Consider the following 23,908-nt stretch of genomic DNA (forward strand, 5'->3'; position numbering starts at 1 on the left):
ACAAGTGAGCATTCCAAGACAGTACCCCACATGGTGCTATATAAATGCAAGTGGTCTCCAAAAATTACACCAATTAGCATTTTCTCAGGCAATCAGTGCTTAAAAAGAAACACATCTGCTGATAGTTTAAATTCTACCTCGTCAAAAACTTCAGGCAAAAACTCAAGCATTACCAACTAAATTGGTAAAAAAAANTCCTTGAACAAAATTCACTTGTAAATTTTGTCTTTTCTATGTATTTAGTGTTAGTTTTACGGTGGTGTGACTATACCAACCTAGCTGCTCCCTCCACTCGTTGGGCACTGGCCTATTCCATGTCCCCTGCCGTATCCAGCCCACGGTTGGCGCTCGGGCCTTCAGCTTTTTTGCCTATACCCTCTGGAATTCCATCCCAGAATTGCTCCCCCTCCCTTGCCTCCTTCAAGGCCCATGTCAAGGCCATCCTCTTTGACCGTGCCTTTGGCCACCCTCCCACCTCACTCTCGATTCTAACCCCTAGCTCAGTTGCAAAACTTTAACCGTCCAGCGCCTTGGGACGTCTTTCCGATGTGAAAGGTGCTATATAAATGTAATTCTGTGGTTATGTTACAATCTTGTATCTTATCTTTATCCTCCCTCGGCAAGATCACTGAGAGGATAGGTCGGCAGTTAATTCATAGACCTTTACAGACACTGCCTTTAACTAAGTTTCCAACATTTCTAATGAAAGATTAGCCTAAGATACTTCCCCTTATTTCTCTTTCCTCAAGTGATCACCCTTTAATATTTTGCAGATTTGAGCATTGTAATGGCAAACGTGGGTCCCGTTCCTTGGTGGCACTGCATGTTATTAATACAATGTGCCAAAGCACCATACAGTCCTTGTAATGGATATTTTCCCAACATACTTCAAAGAGTTGCTGCCTTATTAACAGGTGATCAAAACCTTAAGGAATATATTCAAGCTTGTGTTCAATACATCTGTACCACTTCTTCTTTGGCACACATACCAACATTTAGAAACTGAAATTGGAAATCCACATGCAATCCATTTTAACCACTGAAATTTTACCCATTCATTTAGGATTTAAAATACAAGCCATGTTGCGTGCTTAGCTTTCACAGGAGAATTATGAATGACAGAGCTATGAATGCCAGTTACCACTGTTAAGTTTGAGTGTGTGTGCATGTTCATCACTTTTAAGACAACGAGACATTTATTCCATTGCCACATATAACATATCCTCATATCTTCAAAGTAGTACTTAGGTTAACAGTTGAATCATATCAGATTATGGACAGCTGTAAATGCTTCTGAAAAATCGTGACAAATAATTTTATGGGTAATTTGCCAAAGAGCACTGGAGCAACTTACCATGCTGGATATCTTTCATCTCCAAATGTAGGCTGGACATTAGGATCCCAACTGCTTGTGACCTCTTGTTGTTCAAAAGTTTCACCACCTGGAACAAAGGGAAGAAAACAGCAAATTTAGAAGTGAATCATGAACATACAGATAGTGCATTTTATATATATAAAAAGATGTTACAAACATTTCTGGTTATCCTTTCCAGCTAGTTACTATGTGGCCGCCTTTACTAACTCAATTAAAAAAAACATTTTTCTTTTGGTCAGTAGAGCGTCTGATACATGCAGAAAACTATTACCATGCTTAAAAGCATCCAAACCTCACAGTTCCATACATGCTACCTAGATATTGAAATTTCAATGTACTGGAAAGGAATGTACACTCTCTCTCTCGCTTACCTAATGCCAGATAGTATTAGGCACTGGTTGGCAAGATCCGAGGCTAGGGAACCTCAGAGTATGTACTGGGGATTATTGCTAGAAATTAACCAGCTAAAACTGCATAGTTTGCTATCGAAAGTGCTGTCTGTCAAGCTTCTCAATGATTGTCCAGCTCGATCACTCTACCCATTGCGGCTTTAGCTTGCAGGGTAAATAGGAGCCGAAACCTAGTGACTAGTCTGTTCCTCCAAGCCCTCCCATCTATGAGTCAGGCTGACTGTGCTGTCTAATTACTATTAGGACTTGAAATATATTATTGTTAGAGGTCTGATCAAGAATAGTTCCCAAAGCAAGAGGAAAGGAATCGATAAAAAATGCGCTCTCGCAGCCCTAAAACAATCATTATATTCACTTGTGGTATAATATCAGTTATCTTTTTACAAATAATTTAAATAGGATTAACATTGCTCCCCTCCCTCCCCAAAATAAAATCACTTCCTACACCAGTAGTTTGGATCAAACCCAGATCGATGAGATGAAAGCCTTCAGTGTCTGACGGCTGCAAGGCACTGCATGAAACAAACCTGAGCAGTCTCAACTCAAATCCTCATGACCACGAATCCTCAGCACAGGAGATGTTCCTAATATGATAATCTGGCCTCTTTTTTGGGCAGCCGGGTCTCTGACACATGCGAATGCCCATCATCATGCTTAAGAGTAGGCAAACCAAGCTGAGATTTCCATGCATTTCACCTACACATGGAAATCCCAGAGATAGATTGTTGGAATGGAATGTGCACTCTCTCCCTGGAGGGACACATCCTGCTCACCTAATTCCAAAAAGTATTAAGCGCAGGTTGGCAAGAGCCAAGGTTTAGTGACCCCAGAGTGTGTGTTTGGGTACTACTGGAGTCTAACCAGCTAAAACCACATAGTTTGCAATTGATATTGCTGTCCAGCAAGCTTTCCCACTGCTTGTCCAGCTAGGACCATCCTACCCATTAAGGCTTTGGCTTGCAGGGTTAACAGGAGCTGAGTGGGATGACTCCCTGCCCCCAGTAATCTAGTCTGCCCTTCCAGGTCCTGTCGATGAGCCAGGTTGCGAACCCGCCTGGCTCAGGAACAGGACTATCGAGACCGCTACAGAGGGCTGACTCAATTCCAACATTCCATTGCCAGGCATATCACCTTAGAGCCAGTTCAGCTCAAGGAGATCCCGCTTTCCTCCCCTCTCCCGCACGCCCAGGATGATAGTCCGGCGGGTGTGAGAGGGGAGTGGATGGGGAGGCCTTCTTCACCAAGATTCTATTAAGACAATTTTGCTAGTGTAGGAAATAGAAATTTCCTATGAACACTCTTGAGATTTGGTGCCGACAAACTTTTCGGGGGCAAAGAAGAAGGAGCTTTACTTTGCTTGAGCCGAAAAAACATGATGTGGACAGACACTTGTTCCCTTTAAAAGTTCCCTTTCCCAGCACTAAAGGATATCGCAGATGGTACAGATCAGTAGATGGTACAAACCAACTGAATGGGGATAAGATGTTCTTTCCCAATCTAAATTGCATAACAAGCAAATCAGCATTGGTATTTCTCAGGATTGTAACACGTCCAATATTTTGCACATAGTTTGATCAATTGTTTCTGTTCTGGAATGGAATTATTATAATCCTTGCATTTGATATAGCTAGAGCCTTATCATATTAGCAATGCCTCAAAGCGCTTCACAGGATATACTGTAAAGTGGTATGATTGTGTATTTTGTGGACAAAGTTAACAAGTTTCAGAAACTGTACAAGGTTCAGATGCTGAATAAAATTGACTTCTAAAGCTACTCAATTAACTGAAGATTCCACTTAAACTGGAGCCAACTAGAAGCATATTTTTGGTGGCTTGCCTGTTGACAATATCCTCAGACCACACAACTCTAGTCTTTTCCAAGGTGTGCAAGCCTCCTGATTATCTTATAATAATAATCCTTGCATTTGATACAGTGCCTTATCATGTTGTTCAGATATCTCAAAGCAATGCAGAGGATATATTGTAAACATTTTTTTGTGGGTGAAACATGGCAACCAGTTATGCACAGCAATGTCCCACAAACAGCCGTGGAGTGATTGAACAATTTTTATTTGGGGGGATGTTGACCAGGACACTGGGAAAAACTCCCTTATAGAATTGTGCCATGGGATCTTTAACATCACCTGAACAGGGACTTCGGTTTAACATCTCATCTTATTAACACCTCTGACAATGCAACACCCTCCCTCCCCAGTCCTGCACTGGAGTGTCAGCTTAGACCATGTGATTACAAGTTCTGATGTGGGGCTTGAACACAACCTTCTGACTCAAAGGCCAGTTTGTTACTACTGAGCTTTTATAGATAGGAAGAGAAACTAGTTCATCTATCAACTTGTTTTCATCCTCTCTTTTACTGGAGGCCGAATTAATAATAATAATCCTTGCATTTGATATAGCGCTTTTCACGTCGGGAGGACGTCCCAAAGCGCTTCACAGAACACACCGTAAAGTGAATTGACTGTATATTTGTGGGCGAACGCGGCAGCCAATTGCGCACAGCAATGTCCCACAAACAGTCGTAGATTGAAAATGACCAATTTATTATTGTTTTTTGGTTTTTTGGAGGGATTATTATTAGGCGTGTGGAGTAAGGAAACTTGCCCAAGGTTTCGCCCTGCCTGGAATTGAACTCAGGTCTCTCGCTTGCAAAGCGAGTGCTCTAACCACTGAGCTACAGGACTCCGAATTCTCACCAAGTTTGAATCCTATGATGTTCAAAAGTTAGATGTTTCATGTGAATACCAAAAACAGCAATAGATAAAGCCTTCTTTGGTGTTTAAATCTCAATAGCAACATTTTAAACAGATTAAGATTTATATAAACTAGCATACATGCTGATTATACAACTAGCTTGAGATTCTAGTTTCTGGCCCCCAAAATACTTTTGGAATTGGGAGAAGAGAGTGACTTTGGTGAGAAATAAATACTAACTGCTTTTAAGCTCATTTCCTTTGGTATGATGACCTTAAAACAGTAAGGTGGTATACGTCATTATTGACAGAGGGTCGAGTGATACCTTTTTGTTGCCACACAAATTAAGTCTTTCATCAAATGCCTTTTAGCAGCAAGATTTAGGTCAGGTTTCTTCAAGGTGACAGACATCTCCAACAGTCATCAAGCAGCTAAGAAATGAAATATGAGCCACACAACATATAAGATGTAGTCCAAAGCTAGTAGATATGAGAATGTTCCCAAAGGCGTGCAAGGAGCAAAGGTTTTCTTTAATCGCAATAATGGCATTCCTTTCACATACTCAAATGGGAAAAAAAACATTTTAAAAGTACTTCGATATGTTGAACCAACTAGTCATTTCACTGTACATTTACCAGAACAGAAAGATAGATCTCATCTATATATGTGATACTTTATCATGGGGGGTGAGGGAATGAAGTGTCAAAAGAGTCGAATAATAAATAAACCTTGCCTTTAATATAGTACTTTCACTTAAGAAGGACATCACAAAATGCTTCACGGGATTTACTGTGAAGTGCAGCGGCTGAATATATTGTAGGCAAACATGGTAGTCAATTTATACACAGCAATGCTCCACAAACAACCATGAAGTGAATGATCAATTTTACCTGGACAGTTGTGGACCAGAACACTGGGACAGGCTCCTTTTTCTTTAGATAGTACCACGGGATCTCATCCAAAAGACAAGACTCCTGATGATGCAGAATTCCCCAGCATTGTATTGAGCATCAGCCTAGACTGCAAGTCCCGAATTGAAGACTTAAACCTGCAACCTTCAGACTCAGAACCTGGAATGCAACCAATCCGTCCCTTTGATAACCTCATTAATGCAACATTCACTCACAAGTGTCATCAGCTGAGCTTTATTGCCATCTTCATTATCAAATTTAAATTTTAATTTTAATTAAGCAAAGGTAAACTAAGCATAATGAATAAACCATCAGTGTTATTGAAAGAAAAATCTAAATAAGGTACAGAACTGGAAACCACAATACCCCAAATCACGAAACATGTACCAAGGGTATTCAGCAAATAACTATTGCTGCAATGATTAATCCTGTGACAAGCTGGGACCATATAGAACAAGTCATTAAGTCTTTGATTCTCTTCAAATTTCATATCCAAAATCTAATTTTAACTTCATCTACAAATCGCGTGAGCCCTGTCTGGATTTTAAGATTCCATGCACTATTCAGAAAGAGAGTGTCTGACACATGAGGAAACCTATCACCATGCTTAAGAATATCCAAATCAAACAGAGTTCCATGTGTCCCATCCCACCTATACATGGAAATTCCCAAGTTATTTATTGGAATCCAATGCACACTGTCCTCCTGGTTAATTAATCCTGGAGAGTATTACAACAACAAAATTACATTTGTATAGCACTTTTCAAGTTGGGAGGATGTCCCAAGGTGGTGGACAATCGGTGAGGGTCTTGAAGGAGGGAAGGGAAGGTGCGAGGCGGAGGGACTGTGGAATGGAGTTCCAGGGGGTGGGGGCAGAGTCTAAAGGCCCGACCGCCAAGGGTGAGGTGGGCAAGGCGGGGGACATGAAGCAGGCCAGAGCCCGCTGAGCGGAGGGAGCAGGCATGTTGAGCGGAGGGAGCAGGCATGTTGACCTGCCGTTAGGAGGTCACAGAGGTAGGGAGGAGCAAGGCCATGGAGGGCTTTGAAGGTGAGGACCAGGATCTTGAACTGTGTTCTCTGTGTGATGGGAAGCCAGAGAAGTCGGGTGAGGATGGTGGTGATAGGGTCACGGAGCCTGGTGCGGGAGAGGACACAAGCTGTAAAGTTCTGGATGATCTGCAGCCTATGGAGGGAGGAGTTGGGGAGGCCGACAAGCAGGGAGTTTGTGTAGTCGAGCCTGGATGTTTTGAATGTGTGTATGCGGGTCTCGGCAGCCTGCAGTGTGAGATAGTGGCGCAAGTTGGCATGAGCCAAGGAGCAATTGAAAAAAGGACTCTGAATATGAAGTCTACTGTTGTTTAGTGTCATGCTGTAAAAGGAAAACTGTAGGGTGGTATTCAGGAAGGATGGGATCAAATGGCTCAAAGGATCCTTATTCAAACCTCTCTTGTGATCCAGTTATTAAACACTGATTAGATATTCTGACGAAGGGTCATGGACCCGAAACCTTGTCTCACTTTCCTTTCTTCATAGATGCTGCCTGACCTGCTGAGTGTACCGAGCGACTTCTGTTTTTGTTTCAGATTTCCAGCATCTGCAGTATTTTGCATTTTGTTTACTGATTAGATATTGTTTTGTATTCTGCTAACATAATTGCTTTTTAAAAATAGTTTATGTAAACACATTTGGTATCTTGCTTTGGTCTTCAACTTCTAGCCTATGTCGTAAGAGACTTCTTTAAAAAAAAGTATATAAACAGACTTTGGTAGTGAGGACACGACATCTCTAATCACAACAGTGTCTGGCATCTTCTAGCAAGACCTGAAAGCCATTGAAATTTATAGTAAAGAAGGCCATCATTCGGCCAATGGCCACAAGCTCAGTTCCCAATTAGAGAGATTCTGGACACCGCTTGATAAACCTCTAGGTAGCATCTTCTAAGAAGTGATGGCATCATAAGAGGTCAAAGTACAAAAACCTTTGAAGTGGAGTCCTTATATTTTGCATTTCCTTGGATCTGAAATGCTTCGGGACATTTAAGGTGTTTTTCCAGTACGGCATTAAAACTTTGCACGTTAGAGTTCAGGAGCAATTGCTTACACCTTTGTCAATGTCCAAACCCAAATTTGAATACAATTCACATTTCAGTTTCTTTCAACTTCATTTCTGGAAGAAGTTAACTGTAAAACTAGATTCTCTTCAAATAAAGAGCTGCAGAATTGCTTAATGTGATCCAGAGATATAAGTAGCCGAGTGATGCAAACTGTTGAGTTTGAGGTGCAGATGAGAAGGGCTGTGCTGAATTGTGGATCAGTGAAAATGGCTTGAATTATAAAGCTCAATGTACCCATCAGGCATATACGGCAGCAAATAATATCATCAGACACTACTTTTGGAGAGTTTTAAAAAACGGCATTCTGACCTAAACTCAAAAGGCACAGTCAAGCCAATAAATCAGTTTTTGCTCCCTCCAAAGCCAGATAACTTTTGTCTACCTTCATTTAAGTCTTTGCTTCCCCTCCTCACCTGAAGAAACCAAACCATTTAACGTACATTTCCGCAGGTCTTTCATTACCACATCAAAGTGAGCATCTTTTACATCAACCTAAAGACTAATTAACAAGCTATTCGCTACGCAAGGCAGAATCCTAATACTCTGCTGAATTAAGCAACCAGAATGCATCCCTCCACGGAGAGATGTACTGATTCCATTCCAAACTCAGGAATTTTCATGAGGCAAGTGCATGCACTGAACTCTGTCTGGTTTGGATACTCTTAAATATCATGAAAGGTTTCTGCGTGGGTTTCCGCATGTGTCAGACACCCAGCTCACCAAAAGAAACCTCAAACAAGTTGTGTCCTTTTACAAATTACACTCTCTGGCAAGTCATTGGAGAGTACTGGGAACAACCTCCACCCCCACCCCTCCCCAGCTACTGTGCATAATTATTTCAGAGCTATTTCAACACCAACCACAGATTAGGGATCAATGTTGGGTTTTTATAGTTCAATAGCACCGCCAAAGTACTGTCAGACACTGAAGCGTCACAATTATATTACTGGCATCTTCTTCACCTAGCTGCCAAATAGAAAACAAATAGAAGTTTAGCACTATTTGTCTCTCCACAAAACTCTGGTGTTCATGACAAGAGAGGAAAATAGGTATTTGAGGAAAAGGCTGGATTTTCACAATACTAAGTATGGGATCACATCAGTAGATCTCTAGAGGCTTTGATGGAGGTTCTTTTTGCATAGTTTATTTCTAGATAACTGGGAATTTGACTACTGATTTTGTCACAAGCACAGTGGCTAAGTTTGCAGATGACAGATGAAGGTGGTAGATTGCGAAGCTGATGAAGATAGGTTACAGGAGGATTTGAACATAATTGAGATTTGGGCAAATCGGTGGCAGATGAAATTTAAATGTGGAGAAATATAAAGTGCTTCACATGGAGACAAAAAATCCTGGAAGGGACTATTATTTGAACGGAAGGAAAATAATATGTATGGAAAATGAAAAGGACCTGGGGGCGCTGATTGCCAATAAATTGAAGCTCTCCCAACAAAGATCTGTGGCAGTGAGTAAAGCAAACCAGATGTTGGGATGTATCAAAAGATCAATAGCAAGCAAAATAGTGGGGTCTTCGATCATGTCTTCGGTCGCCCTTCCACCTCTCTGCCTTCCTTCACCCCTACCATCCCTCCCCCATGCTCGGATCCTGACCCCTGATTGTCCAGCATCTTGGGACGTTCTCCCAACGTGAAAGGCGCCCTATAAATATAATTTTGTTGTTGTTGTAATCCTGCTACTGTATAAATCATTGGTGAGACCATACCTAGAGTACTGTGTACAGTTCTGGTTGCCGCAGTACAAAAAGGATATTAGAGAAATTGAGAAGATACAGAGGAAGGCAACCAAGATGATTGGGAGAATGGAAGGACTGGACTATGAGGAACGACTAAGTGAATTGGGCATGTTCACGCTGGAAAAGAGAAGATTGAGAGGCAAGGTGATTGCTGTCTTTAAAATTCTAAAGGGACTAGACAATATATATCATGACAGACTGTTTCAAGTTGTCCAGAATAGTAATACCAGAGGACACAGCCTGCGATTGAAGGGGAGTAAATTCAGAACAAATCTACGTGAGGGAATAGTGAACCTGTGGAACAGGCTCCCTAGGGAGACGGTTGAAGCAGGAAGTGTTGATTCTTTCAAACACATATTAGATAGTTTTCTATTAGGGAATAACATTATGGGATATAGTACATAGGTAGTTTGGGACATATGTGCATGCGACCGCCAGGAAGACGATCTAGATGGAACTTTTTTTGCATAGCTTGTGTTCTTATGTCATCACACCAATATTTATAAAAATGCTTTTTTTCACCTTTTGGATCTGGGCTCACACCCAATCAAGACGAAGGAATAAAAGAATTTCCCTTTGTAAGATTTACATTAGGTTTGTCCAACCAGCCTGTATTTCAGAGCCAGTCAGCACCTTGTCAGCAGTAAGTGGTTTTTGCAACTGGCAAAGGAATTCAAGACCAAATAAGTTCAGCCTGAATTTGAACCCATCCTACAGAAAATAAAAGGTCAATATTGTAAACCTACTGCACCACCTCTGTCCCCCACTCAAAAATATAAACTATATAACATGCCCGGCATTTACATTTCAAAAACAATTCTTGAAGCTTCCGAAAAGGAACAGATTGAAACCAGACACTCACATACTTTAGCAATGAATAAAATTATTTTACTGTTTACTGAAGCAAGGATTGCACCATCTGTCCTTCTCTCCCCAAAATTAGATTTGCGCAATGTGAACTAATTTGACAATTTCCAGTCAGTTTAACAATGTTCCAAATTAAAAATACTCAGAAATGAAGTCAAAAGTCACATCAGTATCTGTGCACATTCATCCTTGTGTACTCTGAATGAAAAGGTTCCCATAATTGTAAATTCATGCCAAGGCTCAAATTTTAATCTAATTACAAACTATATTATTAAACACTCATTTTTGTGGTCATTTGTAAATTTGTCTTGGAAATATTTCACTTTTAGAATACTAAGAATGCTGTCAATAGCTGTTTATAAAACTGTTTTCAATTATTTGAGTGCAGTGAATGACTTTTAGCCCTAATAGCACATCACACCATCTGAGTTTCACTTCCTAATTATTCATATTGCAAAGACTAACCCCACAGGACATGCATTTCTATTGGAAATCAAAACAAATTTGTAATTGGATTGCCAGTAGAATTAAAATGCTTTGCCATCAACTGACCACCAATATGACTAACATACTGTCAGGTTGAATACAAATGGCTCTGCCATATGGAAAATGAATAAGTTGAGGCTTGAAACTTGACAAGTTGTAAGGACGCAGTTCAAAAAAGGTCGATTTACTATAGTATTGAGATTGTATGATGGCCAGTTCTTCCACAACGTTCGCTCATTTTCTGCTCTCCTGAAGCTGCCAACTAAAACAGTTCTATATCCTGGGAATCCTACCCTCACCCATGTGGAATCATTCATATGTGAGACTGAATAATTCTGATCCTCTGGTTAGACCTCTTTCGAGGCTGCAGCCCTGACCACTCCCTTCCCTTAGCAAACACTGGCCTGCTTCATGTATCCCTTTTCTATCCACCCCTTTAACGGCAGGCAAGCTTTCAGCACGTACCTCTTTGACCATACAGTCAATTTTTGCCTCTCTGCCCTCTTCAGCTGCAACCCCCCCAGTCAGCAGTATGAAGTGCTTTGAGACACCCTCCCGACATGAAAGTAATCATATAAATATATTGCATTGCCATCTTTGCAGTCAACCTACCCAAGCCACATCCTAGTCTCATCCAATACTGAGCAGAGTTCACTTTTTGATGATGAGGAACAGGAAACGGTCTGATTTTTTTCCTTCTCTTGATCACCTGAAAGGCCAAGCACACTGCAGCACGTAACTTACTGCTTTACTCAATTAATTCAAAAGACCAAGTCTGGAGTGTTTCCGGTCTGGGGCGATCCGGCAACTGCAATGGATACACCTACTAAACTATTTATGATTTCTGACTTTATGACAGTGTTAAGCAAACCTTTCCTTTTGTGTCACAAAGTCAAAACACATTGTATGATTCACATACAGCATCACTGTTGAAATTGTACATCATTTCTCAAACATATTTGCCAAAGACTTCACAAACTGTCCCTTTAACCTTGAACTCCTGCAACTGCAAACAATTGTCACAGCATTCGTTTTGTGCTCATTTTTTTAAAAAAAAACTGCACTTCAGAAGGGCAATTGTTTTAGAATTTCGGGCAGGAAAAAAATCCCACTCGGTAATCACATAACCCTGTATCCAAAACAAAATTTAGAACTTGCAAGGGTGAATTTTCCAATATGTGGAGCAATTTCCTTGATGGCATAACATCAGGTCTATAAGTGGAACCACCTGGAGATGTTGTTCAAACAAGGGGGCATTCCTCTCAACATTTTGAAGATACTGTATAACCATTTTCTGAGGTTCAGATGGAATTTCTTTGAGACTACTGGTCTCCCATTTATAGAATCCCTACTGGGATAAGAAACTGAACATCTTAGATTATTACAGGCATATTTTGTAATTGCCATATGCTAAAAATAAAGGTTTGATGCTGAGTTATTCCGATTAACTGCTCAACATTTAACAGTCAGAAACAAAATAGATTTCCTTCTCTTTCCCCCCACAAGCTTTATTTCATTTTATAATGATCTATGCCCTGGCTATATAATGCATTATTGTACGTCACTGTGCAATTTATATCAATAGATACATTTCAAAAGCAACCTGATCAACCGAATAAAACCACAGGCTACACGAGTCAGACTAAATCCTACGAATTGGAATCCAAATTCTAAAAATTGCATTAAAGCTGTAATCCAAAAACCTTGTAAATAATATCCTTCTACAGACAGCTAGAATTCGATAATGTACCAGTCTATCTGAATCCTTAGAAATAATTAACTGGAGTTTTCTTTATCAATACAATATAATCTAACTCTTATTTATACTTTAATATTAACAAGTCCATTTTGGACCCAAAAATCAAATGAGTAGAACGTATTGAAAAGTTGGATATTCAGGGTTTTGCATATCTTAATATCCCACTGTTAAACTGAATACTACTGGATTTCCCTTTTCTTTGAGTGTTCAACCTTCACATACAAGGGAGGTTGGAGTTGACGGGTGTGAAAGCGAAAACACATTATGTGCTTCAACCTATAGCCTTTCCAAAGTAAAAAGTAGGTTGATGAGGAAGACCTTGATATGTGAAATTGAAATATTTTCAAAACCTAATATACAAAATCTCTATCCTTTCCAATACTTTCAGATCATATAATAATAATCCTTGCATTTGATATAGCACCTTATCATGTCTTCGAAAAGTCCCAAAGCGTTTTACAGAATATACTGGTAAAGTGAACTGCCTGTATATTTTGTGATCAAATTATTATTTATTAATTTTGAAGGGATTATTACCCCTGGAAAAGCAATTTGCCAATCAACTAACAACCAGGTTCCTACGTACTGCTAGGTAAACAGAGGCATGTGGAGTAAGGAAACTTGCCCAACCTTTCGCCCTACCTGGGAATCAAACCCAAATTCTCTCGCTTGCTCGAACCGCTAAGCTACAGGACTCCACATATATGCAATTAGGAAGGGTACCATATAATGCAGACTGCAGAGGTTCTAAGAATGTACATCTTCAAACCAATATGTTGCAGTCAATATAGTTATTATACAGAATTAAAGTCAATGATGATCAGTAGAAGCAAGTATACTACACCATGTCACTTTTGGATGGCTACCAAAATGACCTATCCATCTGTTAATAAAAAGGTACAGAACAAATGAAACATTTATTGCAATTAATGTTGGTAGAACCTGGAACAGCTGTGGATGTCTAATGGACCAGTTGGAGGATGGATCAACTGGTCTCAGCTCAACATCATGAAAACAAATAGATTCCGTTAATAAGGGAAGATGGTAAAAAGCTATCTCTTCTTACACTAAGATGGGGAAACACAAGATAATCTGCACCAAAATACTGCTGCTGGGGTTTGTAATCTTCCAGCAGCTTACTCTCTTATTGATCTTATGATCAAAAGGCATCTGTACAAGCTGGAACAGAAGATTCCCATGGGAACTCTGTTAACTGCAGCCAAGCTAATCGGTGAAACAAGTTTTCTGGGCACCTGATCTTGTACCCACATTCAATGGCTGCAGTACAGTTGCAACAAAGTAATCTATATGATGTACTATCAGGATCCAAGCAGAATTCTGATCAAAAACCACATTTGCCTTGTGAATCAAAGCAATTAGATTCCTATTGAGCAAAACCTTGAACGAAGGTTCATAACAGAACAATATCCAAATGATTAGGTGCAAGGTTCCAATGAAATATAATGTACCAAATAAGTTTTGCACTCCAGTTTTGTAACCAGTGATTACTTTTGCAAATTTGTCCACACTATGGAAGGGCAAGTATTAATTATAAATCTACATTATATTGTACCTGCTCCAGCATTTTAAATCATGTCATGTCTCATCTAAATCCTTCATTCACCAATGAGAATAAACTGCATCTCAAGAATCTATTCATAACGTCAAAATCTCATTTACTCTCATCACACCTCAATGAAATTTTGTAGTCCATTTTGAAAGGAAGATGTCCAACCAGCACACAACATTCCTATTGTGTCTTCACCAGTTTTATAATCATCCACTTATGACAAAATCCCCTCAAAGTGTTTCATCAGCATTAGATTCACATTGACTGGAAGTCAGTGAATTTTCAGTGGTAAACTCCAAATGCTTTTTTTTTGTGCCCATACTGGTGGACATACTTCTCAAATGTAACCATTTCCTTTATGAATGTTCATTTCCTATATTTATCCACATTAAATCCGTCTACCATGCATCAGTAAATTGGCTTAATTGGCAAATCCTTTGACTGATGAAGTGAGCTTGACCCAGCTGGTAGAACTCTCACCTCTGTGTCAAAGGTTGAGAGTCCAAACCCCAAATCAGGACTTTGAGTTCAGTTTAGATTGGCACTCCAATGCAGCATTAAGGGCACTACTTCCTCATCAGTCCCTCTATCCTTTGGATGAGACATTAAAGTCAAGTTGTACCTTTGCCTTTTCCTGATGGATATTAAAAAAAAAGATATAAATTTAAATGTATATAGCACCTTTCACATCAGAAGATGTCCCAAGGCCTTGATCCCGAACAAATAAAAAATCCATGACAATATTCAAAAAGCAAAATTTGACTGCACTAACCAGCAATCTACCAGATAAATTGGTCATTCACTTCTTTGCTGTTTACAAAATCTTGCAATGTGGAAATTGGCTGCTGCATTTATTACTAATATACTTGAAGCAATTTTCTGTTAAACATTTTGAGAAGTTGACATTACAGGGGCTATATCAAATGCAAGGATTCCAACATTCCTTACAGATCTTGCCACACAGCTGAATGTCCTCAAAATTTGCAGAATTATTGGACACACTTCAATAATGTTTGAATAATGCACCAACAAGCAGTATGGCAGCAAGTATTGTAGCAGAGCATTTCTGTGAAACTCCTCTGGTTACTGTCGCCCATATAGTGCTTTTTTGTTTGCCACTAGCACCTTCTGCTTTTTATTGCTAAGCTATCCACTACTCTGTGGGGGGAACAAAAATCTTTTAATCTCTAGTATCGCTTTAGGCTTGCTTAAAGCCAGTAATCTAACCTTGGAGTTCAGATGACAATGAGCTGCTTGAGCTTTGCTCTTATGACATCTGAACTCCTCAATTAGATTACTGATTTATAACCACTCCCAGGTTGTTATTATCCCCATGTAATCTTGTCAACAAAAATACATCTAATGCTGCTGGTTTAGAAAAGAGTCAATATTTACTGTGACAATTTTGACATATTTAAATAAGGTTTTAGCCCTTTTAGCTCATCTTACGCAAATAAAGCTTTCACATGTACTGTGAACGCTAAGTTCATGATGTGAAAGGCACTAGAACGGTAATCTAAACAATTATATAATATTGTAATCACATACTGAATTCATGGGACACACCTGTCTCATTTGTTTTTTTTTAAAAAATGACAAAAGGAATCCCACGAAGTACAAAGCAACATTTCCTATATTTCTTGGTAAACTTGACATTTTATTTCATTTTTAATTTGTTTTGATTATTGTATGTAATTTGGCGATAAATGAAGAGGTTCATAATGCCTTTACCAAAGGAAAATGTACTGTAATCTCAAAACTAAAGCTGATTTCTTTTAGAAGAAATAAGCAAATTTAAAGCTGGAAGGCAGGTATATGAATATTGACAGGTGACTTTGTACATCTAGAATTGAGGTCCACAATTCTGTTTTAGCTATAATAGTTAGCTATATTACTGAATTGTTAGATATGCAACTTTTGTACAAACTGAACAAGAATGAGTGCAAGGTTAAAACGTTCAGCCACTTAAGCAGGCTCATTAGTTACAGGCACAAATGTAAAGAATTCACTATTTTTTCAGAATAAGCAGATCAGTGCTTTCTACTGAATATGTTTTCCTCACGGACGAACATTTCATTGTAAATCTACCTCACATTCCTAATCAAGTTAGTGCCTATCTCCCTATATTGTACTTCGCTAATTGACTTGCAGGCTCTCCCTCAGACTCACCGAGCCCGTGCGCAACTTAGGTATTAGGTTCAATCTGCAACTTTCCTTTCTATCACATCAGTCCCCTTGACCAGGACCATGCTTTTCTGTCGCTGCCACATTGCCCGCCTCCATCCATATCTCACAACCAACACAGCCGAAACCCTCATCCATGCCTTCATCATTTCTCAGCTGGACTATTCAAATGCTCTCCTCGCTGGTCTCCCCAGCTCCACCATACACAAAATTAAATTAATTCAAAATTCCGCAGCCCGGATACTCACTCACACAAATCTTCACCCCCCCATCACATCAGTTGTTGTCAGGTTCCACTGGTTCCTAATTACCGAACGGATCGATTTCAAGGTCCTCTCACTCAATTACAAATCCCTTCATGCACTCACACCTCCCTACCTATCTGATCTGCTTACCCCCTACTTCACCACCCGCTGCCTCCACCTGGTTGGCTCCGGCCTCCTGTCCCTTCTTCCTGTTTGTCCCTTGAACCCCTCCACAGTCGGTGGCCTTGCCTTCAGCCACTACACGCCGAACCTCTGGAACTCTCTCCCTCAATCCCTCCGCCTTGCCCCCTCCTTCCCCACAAATCTTGCCTAAAAATCTTCCTTTTTGATCATGCTTATGGTCACCTCCCCTCTCCCTCTCCCCTTCTCCCACTTCGTGAATTGGCAAATTAACAAGATGTTACTATTTTGTTTGCAAAGAAAACAGCAGTACTATTTATAGAGAAATAAAGTATGAATAAAACACGTTTAAAGTCAGTTTATGATCCTGTCTAGAAAGGTTACATCTACTTAGCACCAAATGACCATTGTAATTATTTTTTTGGTCCTATTTGGCAGGCTTAACTATTTTTTGAAGAAACCATCTGAACACAAATGCACCTATAGTACATGGGCTCAAAGTGTTCAGTTACATGTCTACCCATTGATTCTGCAGAGCCTTGTGAAGATCAGCACATTTGCTTACAATGTTTCACAGTTCTTGAAGCTATAAAGGGACAGCATGTAGACTGCACATCTGACATAAATAATCCTTGTGTTTCATATAGCTCCTTTCACATGAGGAGGATGTTTCAAAGTACTTCACAGGATTTACTGTAAAATCTAACAACTAGGTACTCGGAGGAAACGTGGCAGCCAATTTGCACACAGCAACATCCCACAAACAGCCAAGAAGTGAATGATCAAGTTTATCTGGGAGATTGTTGGCCAGGTCACTGGGGGAAACTCCCTTCTCTTTATTGCCAAGAGATCTTTAATGCCCACTTGAATAGGCGGACAAGACCTGGGTTTAATGTTTCATCCAAAGGCCGGCACTTCCAACAATGCAATACACCTCCATCACAGCATTGGATAATCAAACAATTTGAATTTGTTGTTAATCTTTCAGAAGGGATACAATTCGCTATTAGACTTTTGACTAAAATACATTACCTTGGCCATGGTTGCCAGCAAACACATTTCTTAAACATCAGAGCTCTGTTCAGTTGGCCACATTCAATTAAATGAATAAAGTCTTTCTTGTAGTTATTTTCACATTCTAAAAACTTGAAAATGACCACGTTAATCTCAACAGTAAAAAAAAGAGGTAACTGCAGTGAAGGGCTCTGTCCTGCACCAACAGATCCCTGAGCACTGTAGAGGCAGCTTCACAACTCTGTTTGCCAAAGCCACTTGCATGAGACCTGGATTACAGCAATTGGTGTTGAGTAATGGCATTCGACATGGACCTCTAAAACTGGATAGATCCACCATGCTGAAGGCAGATGTCCATCAGATAGCTCAGGCATGGCCAACTTTAGCTTGCGGGCTGCAATACACATGCATAGAATAGAAATGCGGCCCACAAGAGATAGCTGTTGAGGAAAATCTGAAGCTTGGGGTGAAAGACTTTCCTGGAGTCAGACTTCAAGACCATGTTCATATTCCCAGCACTTGAAATCCACCTTGATTGGTTTGCAGCGAGGTAAGCGGCTTTTGCTCAAGCTCTGCACTTCTAACTAGTGGAACTCTCACTCAATTGGAAGGGATGGGTGTCTAAGATGTGAGTTTGGCTGGTGACAATGCTCTCACACATTTCATGCTGAGCTGCGATTCTCTCCAGGAAGCTTGAAGGGAGTTCATGGTATCTGCCATCCATCTAGTGAGGGCTCAAACCTGTGCTCTTCAGATAGTAAATAACAAACACCCTAGGGGAGGTGGAGGGCGAGGTGTAAGAGTGGGGAAGTTAAACAGGGTTGAAGCTGAGCTGGCTCCAAGGCAATTTGCTTGGCAACATGTTGGAATTTGATTAATCCGCTGTGGTTGTCTCAGCAGTCTGGTTCCTGAACCAAATGGGTCTGCAGTGCTCCAGAGCACTGCTGATAGCAAATTAGCTAGCCTGCCAAGTCAGCTGGAATTGTAGGACCAGTCACTGGGGGTAGGATTCTCCCCACTCAGCTGCTGTTTACCCTGCAAGTCAAAGCACTAATAAGTAAGGTGATCCAAATTGGAAAAGATGCGGGAAGAGTGCTCACCGTGAAAAGCTATGTGGTACCAAAATGCACAATCTGGGGTCACCAAACCTTGGCCTTTGTCAACCGGCATCTAATACTCTTAAACTATATTAGCAGGGTGTATCCCGACTGGGGGAAGAGATAGTTCTTTCCAATCCAGCAAAATTTTGATGTGTAGGTAATATACTTATGTGGAATTCAGTTCTTAATTCTTAAGTATGGTTATGAGTGTCAAACAACTAGTTGACCAAAAAAAAATCAACGGTAGCTCAAATTATGGTAAGCTTTATATCTAAATGCAGTGCTACAATTATTTTTCTAACCAAACATGGAAGAGTGAAATACAAACTTAAAGTGCAAAATAAATAAACACGAGAAATGAAACATGGCCAAATCCTTTCTGCTTCCTTCTTTGCCCCCAGACAGTGAGAAAAAGAGTTTGTGAGTTGTTGTTTAGCCTCGAGTAGCAAATTTGTATGTGTGTCATGCTTAGAATCTCCAAGGAAACTATCGAGTTCCACGTGTGTTTTGATTTGGCTGGATTTCAGTGTATGCTCTCTACTGAGTGGAATGCACCCCATTTGTCTTTTTCCAGGGATCTTAAGCTCAGACTCACAAGAGCCAAGTATTGGGGTCACTATCATGCTTACTGGGGTACCAGTGGAGTTTAACTAGCTAAAATCTTGCAGTTTGCCATTGCAAACAGTTTGGTGCTTCTCCAATTAGGATTACCCTACCCATTAGAGCTTTGCCATGTAAGGTTAACAGAAGCCATCAGAGAAGAATCCAAGCCCCAGTGACATGCTTGATGTTACAAGTTCTATTTTTTTGTCCGCCAGGTGTCTGACAAATGCAGAAACCCATCACCATGCTTAAGAGTATCCAAACCAAGCTACGATTTCCATGTATCCTACCTACACATGGCAATCACAGAGATAGATTGTTGTTATGGAATACACACTCTCTCCTTGGAGGGCACATCCTACTTACTTAATTCTGGAAAATATTAGGCATAAGTTGGCAAGAGCCAAGGCTTGGGACCCCAGAGAGTGCATTGGGGTACTGCTGAAGTCTATCCAACTAAAACTGTATAGCTTGCCATTTATATTGCTGTTTGGTAAGCTTTTCCACTGCTTGTCCAGCTTGGATCACCTTACCCATTAGGGCTTTGGCTTGCAGGATTAACAGGAGCTGAGTTGGAGGACTCCCTGCCTCCAGTGACTGGTCTGCTCTTCCAGGTGTTGCTGATAAGCCAGGCTGGCTCTGCCCTGGAATACTGAGGACCCGTCTGGCTCAGGAATAGGACTACCAAGACCACCACAGAGGGCTGGTTCGATTCCGACTGACTGATCCATAGTCAACATTGCCTTGGATTATAGTCTGTCTCAGGAACTGAAGATCCAGTGCAGTTACAGAGGGGTAACTATACTGTTTTTCTATTTTCAGGCATGTCACTTTGGAGTTAACTCAGCATCAAAGATCCCACTTATCTTCCACTTTCCTGTCTTCACCTTCACTGCAGATCAAGGAAAACTTCTCTGAAATATTGCTCTTATGGATGCAATGAAAAATACAATAGTTAGTCGATTCCTTTGAACATATTAAGTTGATTAATGCTCCAATTTGTCTTATTTACGTGCTAGCCACAAATAAGGCTTTCATGAAGATAAACACTAGAAGAATAAATATATACCCAGGTTCATTAACTCAATCCAAACAAATGATTTTATGAATCGTATATACAGAGCAGAGCCACACTATTTCTATCCTCTTTAAAAGTGATTTAATATTAGCTAATTTTAATCAGGTACATCTATTACTGACACTCCAGGTCCTATATGCATTTGCATATTAAAGCCATATTCAAGTCAGTTTGTTTTCATTTCTTCAAGTCCCACCAAACCATTTCCCCAAAAAGGATAAGTGGATAGCTGCATTGCAGTGTTTGACCAATACGACTCTTGGATCAGTTTATCAGAACGTATGTGAAAGCTGATAACAAGTAGACTCTCATTTTTTCTTACCATACTTTATACAACTTTGAATTCACTGTATGGGAAGAAAAAGTTACATCTTCTCATTCCTTGGAGTAATTAATTATTATATTGATACATAAATACAATTTACATTGATACAGTGCCTTTCACATCAGGACGATATTTCAAAGCATTCAACAATGCTTGATGGAGCACTAAGGATGGGGAAGGGAAAGATGACTGAAAGCAAGGCCAAAGAGGCATGTTTTGAGACATGTCTTGAATGAGGGCAGGGAGGGAGTGAATCGGAGAAACTCAAGGGTTATGTTTAGAGAGCAGGAGTAGAATGGATGAATGCTCACCCACCCCTGGTTGGCATCAATGCATTTAAGAAGAAACTTGATGCATAAATGAGGAAGAAGAAGAATAGAGGGGTATACGTAAGGTAAAAATAAGAATGATGGAGACTTGCGTAATATAAACATATGGAAACTAAACACCTGCATGGACTAGTTGGGCCAAATGGCCATTTTCCATGCTATATCATTCTATGTAATTTTATGATGTGCTTCAATAATAAGTGCCAACAATACCTTAATACATTGACACTGATGGTCTGGCTCTGTAATTTTCTAATCCACAGTCCTAAATTCCCCACATTTTACTAACCTATATGGGATTTTAAACCTTTTAACGCACACAAAGATTCATTACGTCTTCAAAATATTAAGATTTATGGGTTTTAGATAAAGTTAAATTATTTCCACTTGGCAAAGTAGTTCTCAAAAATACCAAACCTCATTGATAAACCATAAAATGAAACATTTGTAGTAATAAGGACAAAAATGGTAAATTATAATTAAGAAAGACAAAAGGAGAAGAATGCAGAATACCCACTGGCAGTAAAGCCTGGCTGAGATAAGTGATATGGGTGTCTGGCTACATAACAGACAGGCAAAAGCTGCACAGTCTCTCTCATTACAAAGCACATAAAAACCTGGCGACAGAAAGACTTATCTTAGTATTTGCCAAGGCCAAAAGTGAGAGCTTTCTAAATCAAACTGATCTTCAGGTTCCTTTAAATTTACCTAACGTGCAACAGCAAAGCTTAATGGTTATCCTTAAAGGAGAAGCAGGTTCTGAACATGTATGTTTTAAGGGACAAAATGTGCAAAAATCAAAATAAGTGTTGATTTCTTCAAATTATTTCCAGCCATTTTAGAATAATTTATGAGGATCATTTTATTTTCCTAAACCAAACCAGGAAAAAAGCTTTGTACTTGTATTGAAGTATTATACAGAAGGGTAAAAGCAGCAGACAAGCCAATAATCTCAGTACACTCAAATGCACAACAGGTTTCTAATGCTAAAAATGGACTTTGTGATCTGAGGTCATCTGTAGCAAAATTACCGTCACCTTCCCTCCCCCAACCCCAGCAGCAATGACTGGTAAGTTGACAGATCAATTTGTCTCGGTAGCCTGAGCCTCACACCAATTTGGATATAAACTTCCCCAACAAATGTCTGTGCAATGCTTGCAAAAATACACCCAAAAAAAGGAAGGGAAAATGAAAAACATATGCATCTACACATTCAAACTTTAAACCATATGTTACCAAATCATAAAGTAGACTGGTTACTGACTGCTTTGCACGCCTAGTTTGGGGAGTGCAATCTTATTTTCTGCAGGGGGGGAGGAGGAAGAGAAGTGAAGAGGAAATCTGAGTACATTAAATAATGTAAATATGCCTGCATCCACAAAGTTAAATCAGACAATCATTCTGGTGAACACTGAAAACACTGGTATTGGCAAATAGTTATCATTGAGGTTGTAGTATCCTTACTTGTGTTTGCACAAAGCTGAGCACAAAAGCAGCCAAAAATAATTTCTGCTTGGCCTTTAGTGTAATTACATTTCCTCAGAAAATAATGGCATTTTGTAAATGTGCTCTATTTTGAAACTCCCAAGAGATTCTTTTACAAAAAATTCTCCACAAGTATTTTTGGCATTTCTAAACTGACTTTTTCACTACTCTGCATTTATTACAATCAAATTTAAAGAGTTCTTTTTTGCAGTTTTGAATTATTTGCAGTTTACGGGCAGTAATAGGTTTATTTAGTTCAAAATGGTAATAATTGCAAATCACTAATTGAAGAATTAAAACTTGAAAGATATCAAGTTAAATAAAAACAAAGGAAGAGCTTAGAAAGACTGTCCAGGTGATTAGTCTACGAAAAATGCTTTTAGAAGTAATAATAATCCTTGCATTTGATATAGCACCTTATCTATCACGTCTTCTAGACGTCTAAAAGCACTTCAGAGAATATACTGTAAAGTGAATTAACAATGTTTTTTGGGTGCAGCAGCTAATTGCACACAGCACTGTCCCACAAACAGTCAAGGATTGAGTGACCAAATTATTATTATTTTTTTTTATTTTTTTTTTTGAAGGGATTATTATCCCAGAAAAGCGATCCGCCAATCGACTAACAAACGGGTTTCTATTTGCTGCTAGGTAAACAGAGGCTTGTGGAGTAAGGAAACATGCCCAACATTTTGCCCTGCCCGGAATCGAACCCAGATCCTCTCGTTTGCGAGGCAAGTGCTCTAACAACAACTTGCATTTATATAATGCCCTCCACGCAGGGTAGCATTCCAGAGCACTAACCGCCAAGCTACAAAAAATTCATTTTCTGCTTGCACAAAAAACCCACACAAATGAGTATTTCAATATAAATGCAGAGAAAAAAACACAATAAATTGGAAGTTGTATTGCTCACAAACATTTCTGCCCACACAAAATTTCTATGAAATATTATGTGCTGTGGCTTCATAAGATAAACCTCGCACCAGTTTGTAAATCACATTGTAATTATACTAAAGCTGAAATAATTTCCTTAAAGAATCTATTTCCTTGAAAACATATCCAAATGTAGTCAAGAAAAGTTTAACACCTTTGCCAGACAAATACGAACAGTCAGGTGGAGGTCTGCTCCATGTTCCCTGCCCTGTCCGTCCCACCATTGGCGGTCGGGCCTTCAGCCTTTCTGCCCCCACCCTATGAAACTCCATCCCACATTCCCTTCGCCTCGCTCCCTCCCTTGCCTCCTTCAAGGCGCATCTCAAAACCCTCCTCTTCATCCGAGCCTTCGGCCACCCACCTACCCTTCCTGCCCTCCACGATCCCGACCCCCAGCTCGGGTCCAAATCCCTGACTGTCCAGTGACCTGGGATGTCCTCCCAACGTGAAAAGTGCTATACAAATTGTATTGTAAGACCCGGACAACCAAGACCTGTAGGGAATCATCTGGA

The 23,908-nt window shown here is 39.9% G+C and overlaps 1 protein-coding gene across 3 annotated transcripts in view; it reads right to left on the reverse strand.

Moving 5' to 3' along the window:
• fmn2b (formin 2b) overlaps positions 1–23,908 on the reverse strand; it is a 237,454-nt gene that overhangs the window by 137,509 nt on the left and 76,037 nt on the right. For all 3 annotated transcript variants that reach the window (XR_487913.2, XR_487914.2, XM_007893908.2), the window contains exon 7: positions 1,355–1,442. Coding sequence is in view for 1 of the 3 variants with exons in the window: in XM_007893908.2 (XP_007892099.2) it covers positions 1,355–1,442 (88 nt within the window). In the remaining 2 variants the exon portion in view is untranslated. The remainder of the gene's footprint in view (positions 1–1,354; positions 1,443–23,908) is intronic.

Source organism: Callorhinchus milii, unplaced genomic scaffold (assembly GCF_018977255.1).
Source record: "Callorhinchus milii isolate IMCB2004 unplaced genomic scaffold, IMCB_Cmil_1.0 Scaffold3, whole genome shotgun sequence".
Classification (NCBI taxonomy): domain Eukaryota; kingdom Metazoa; phylum Chordata; class Chondrichthyes; order Chimaeriformes; family Callorhinchidae; genus Callorhinchus; species Callorhinchus milii.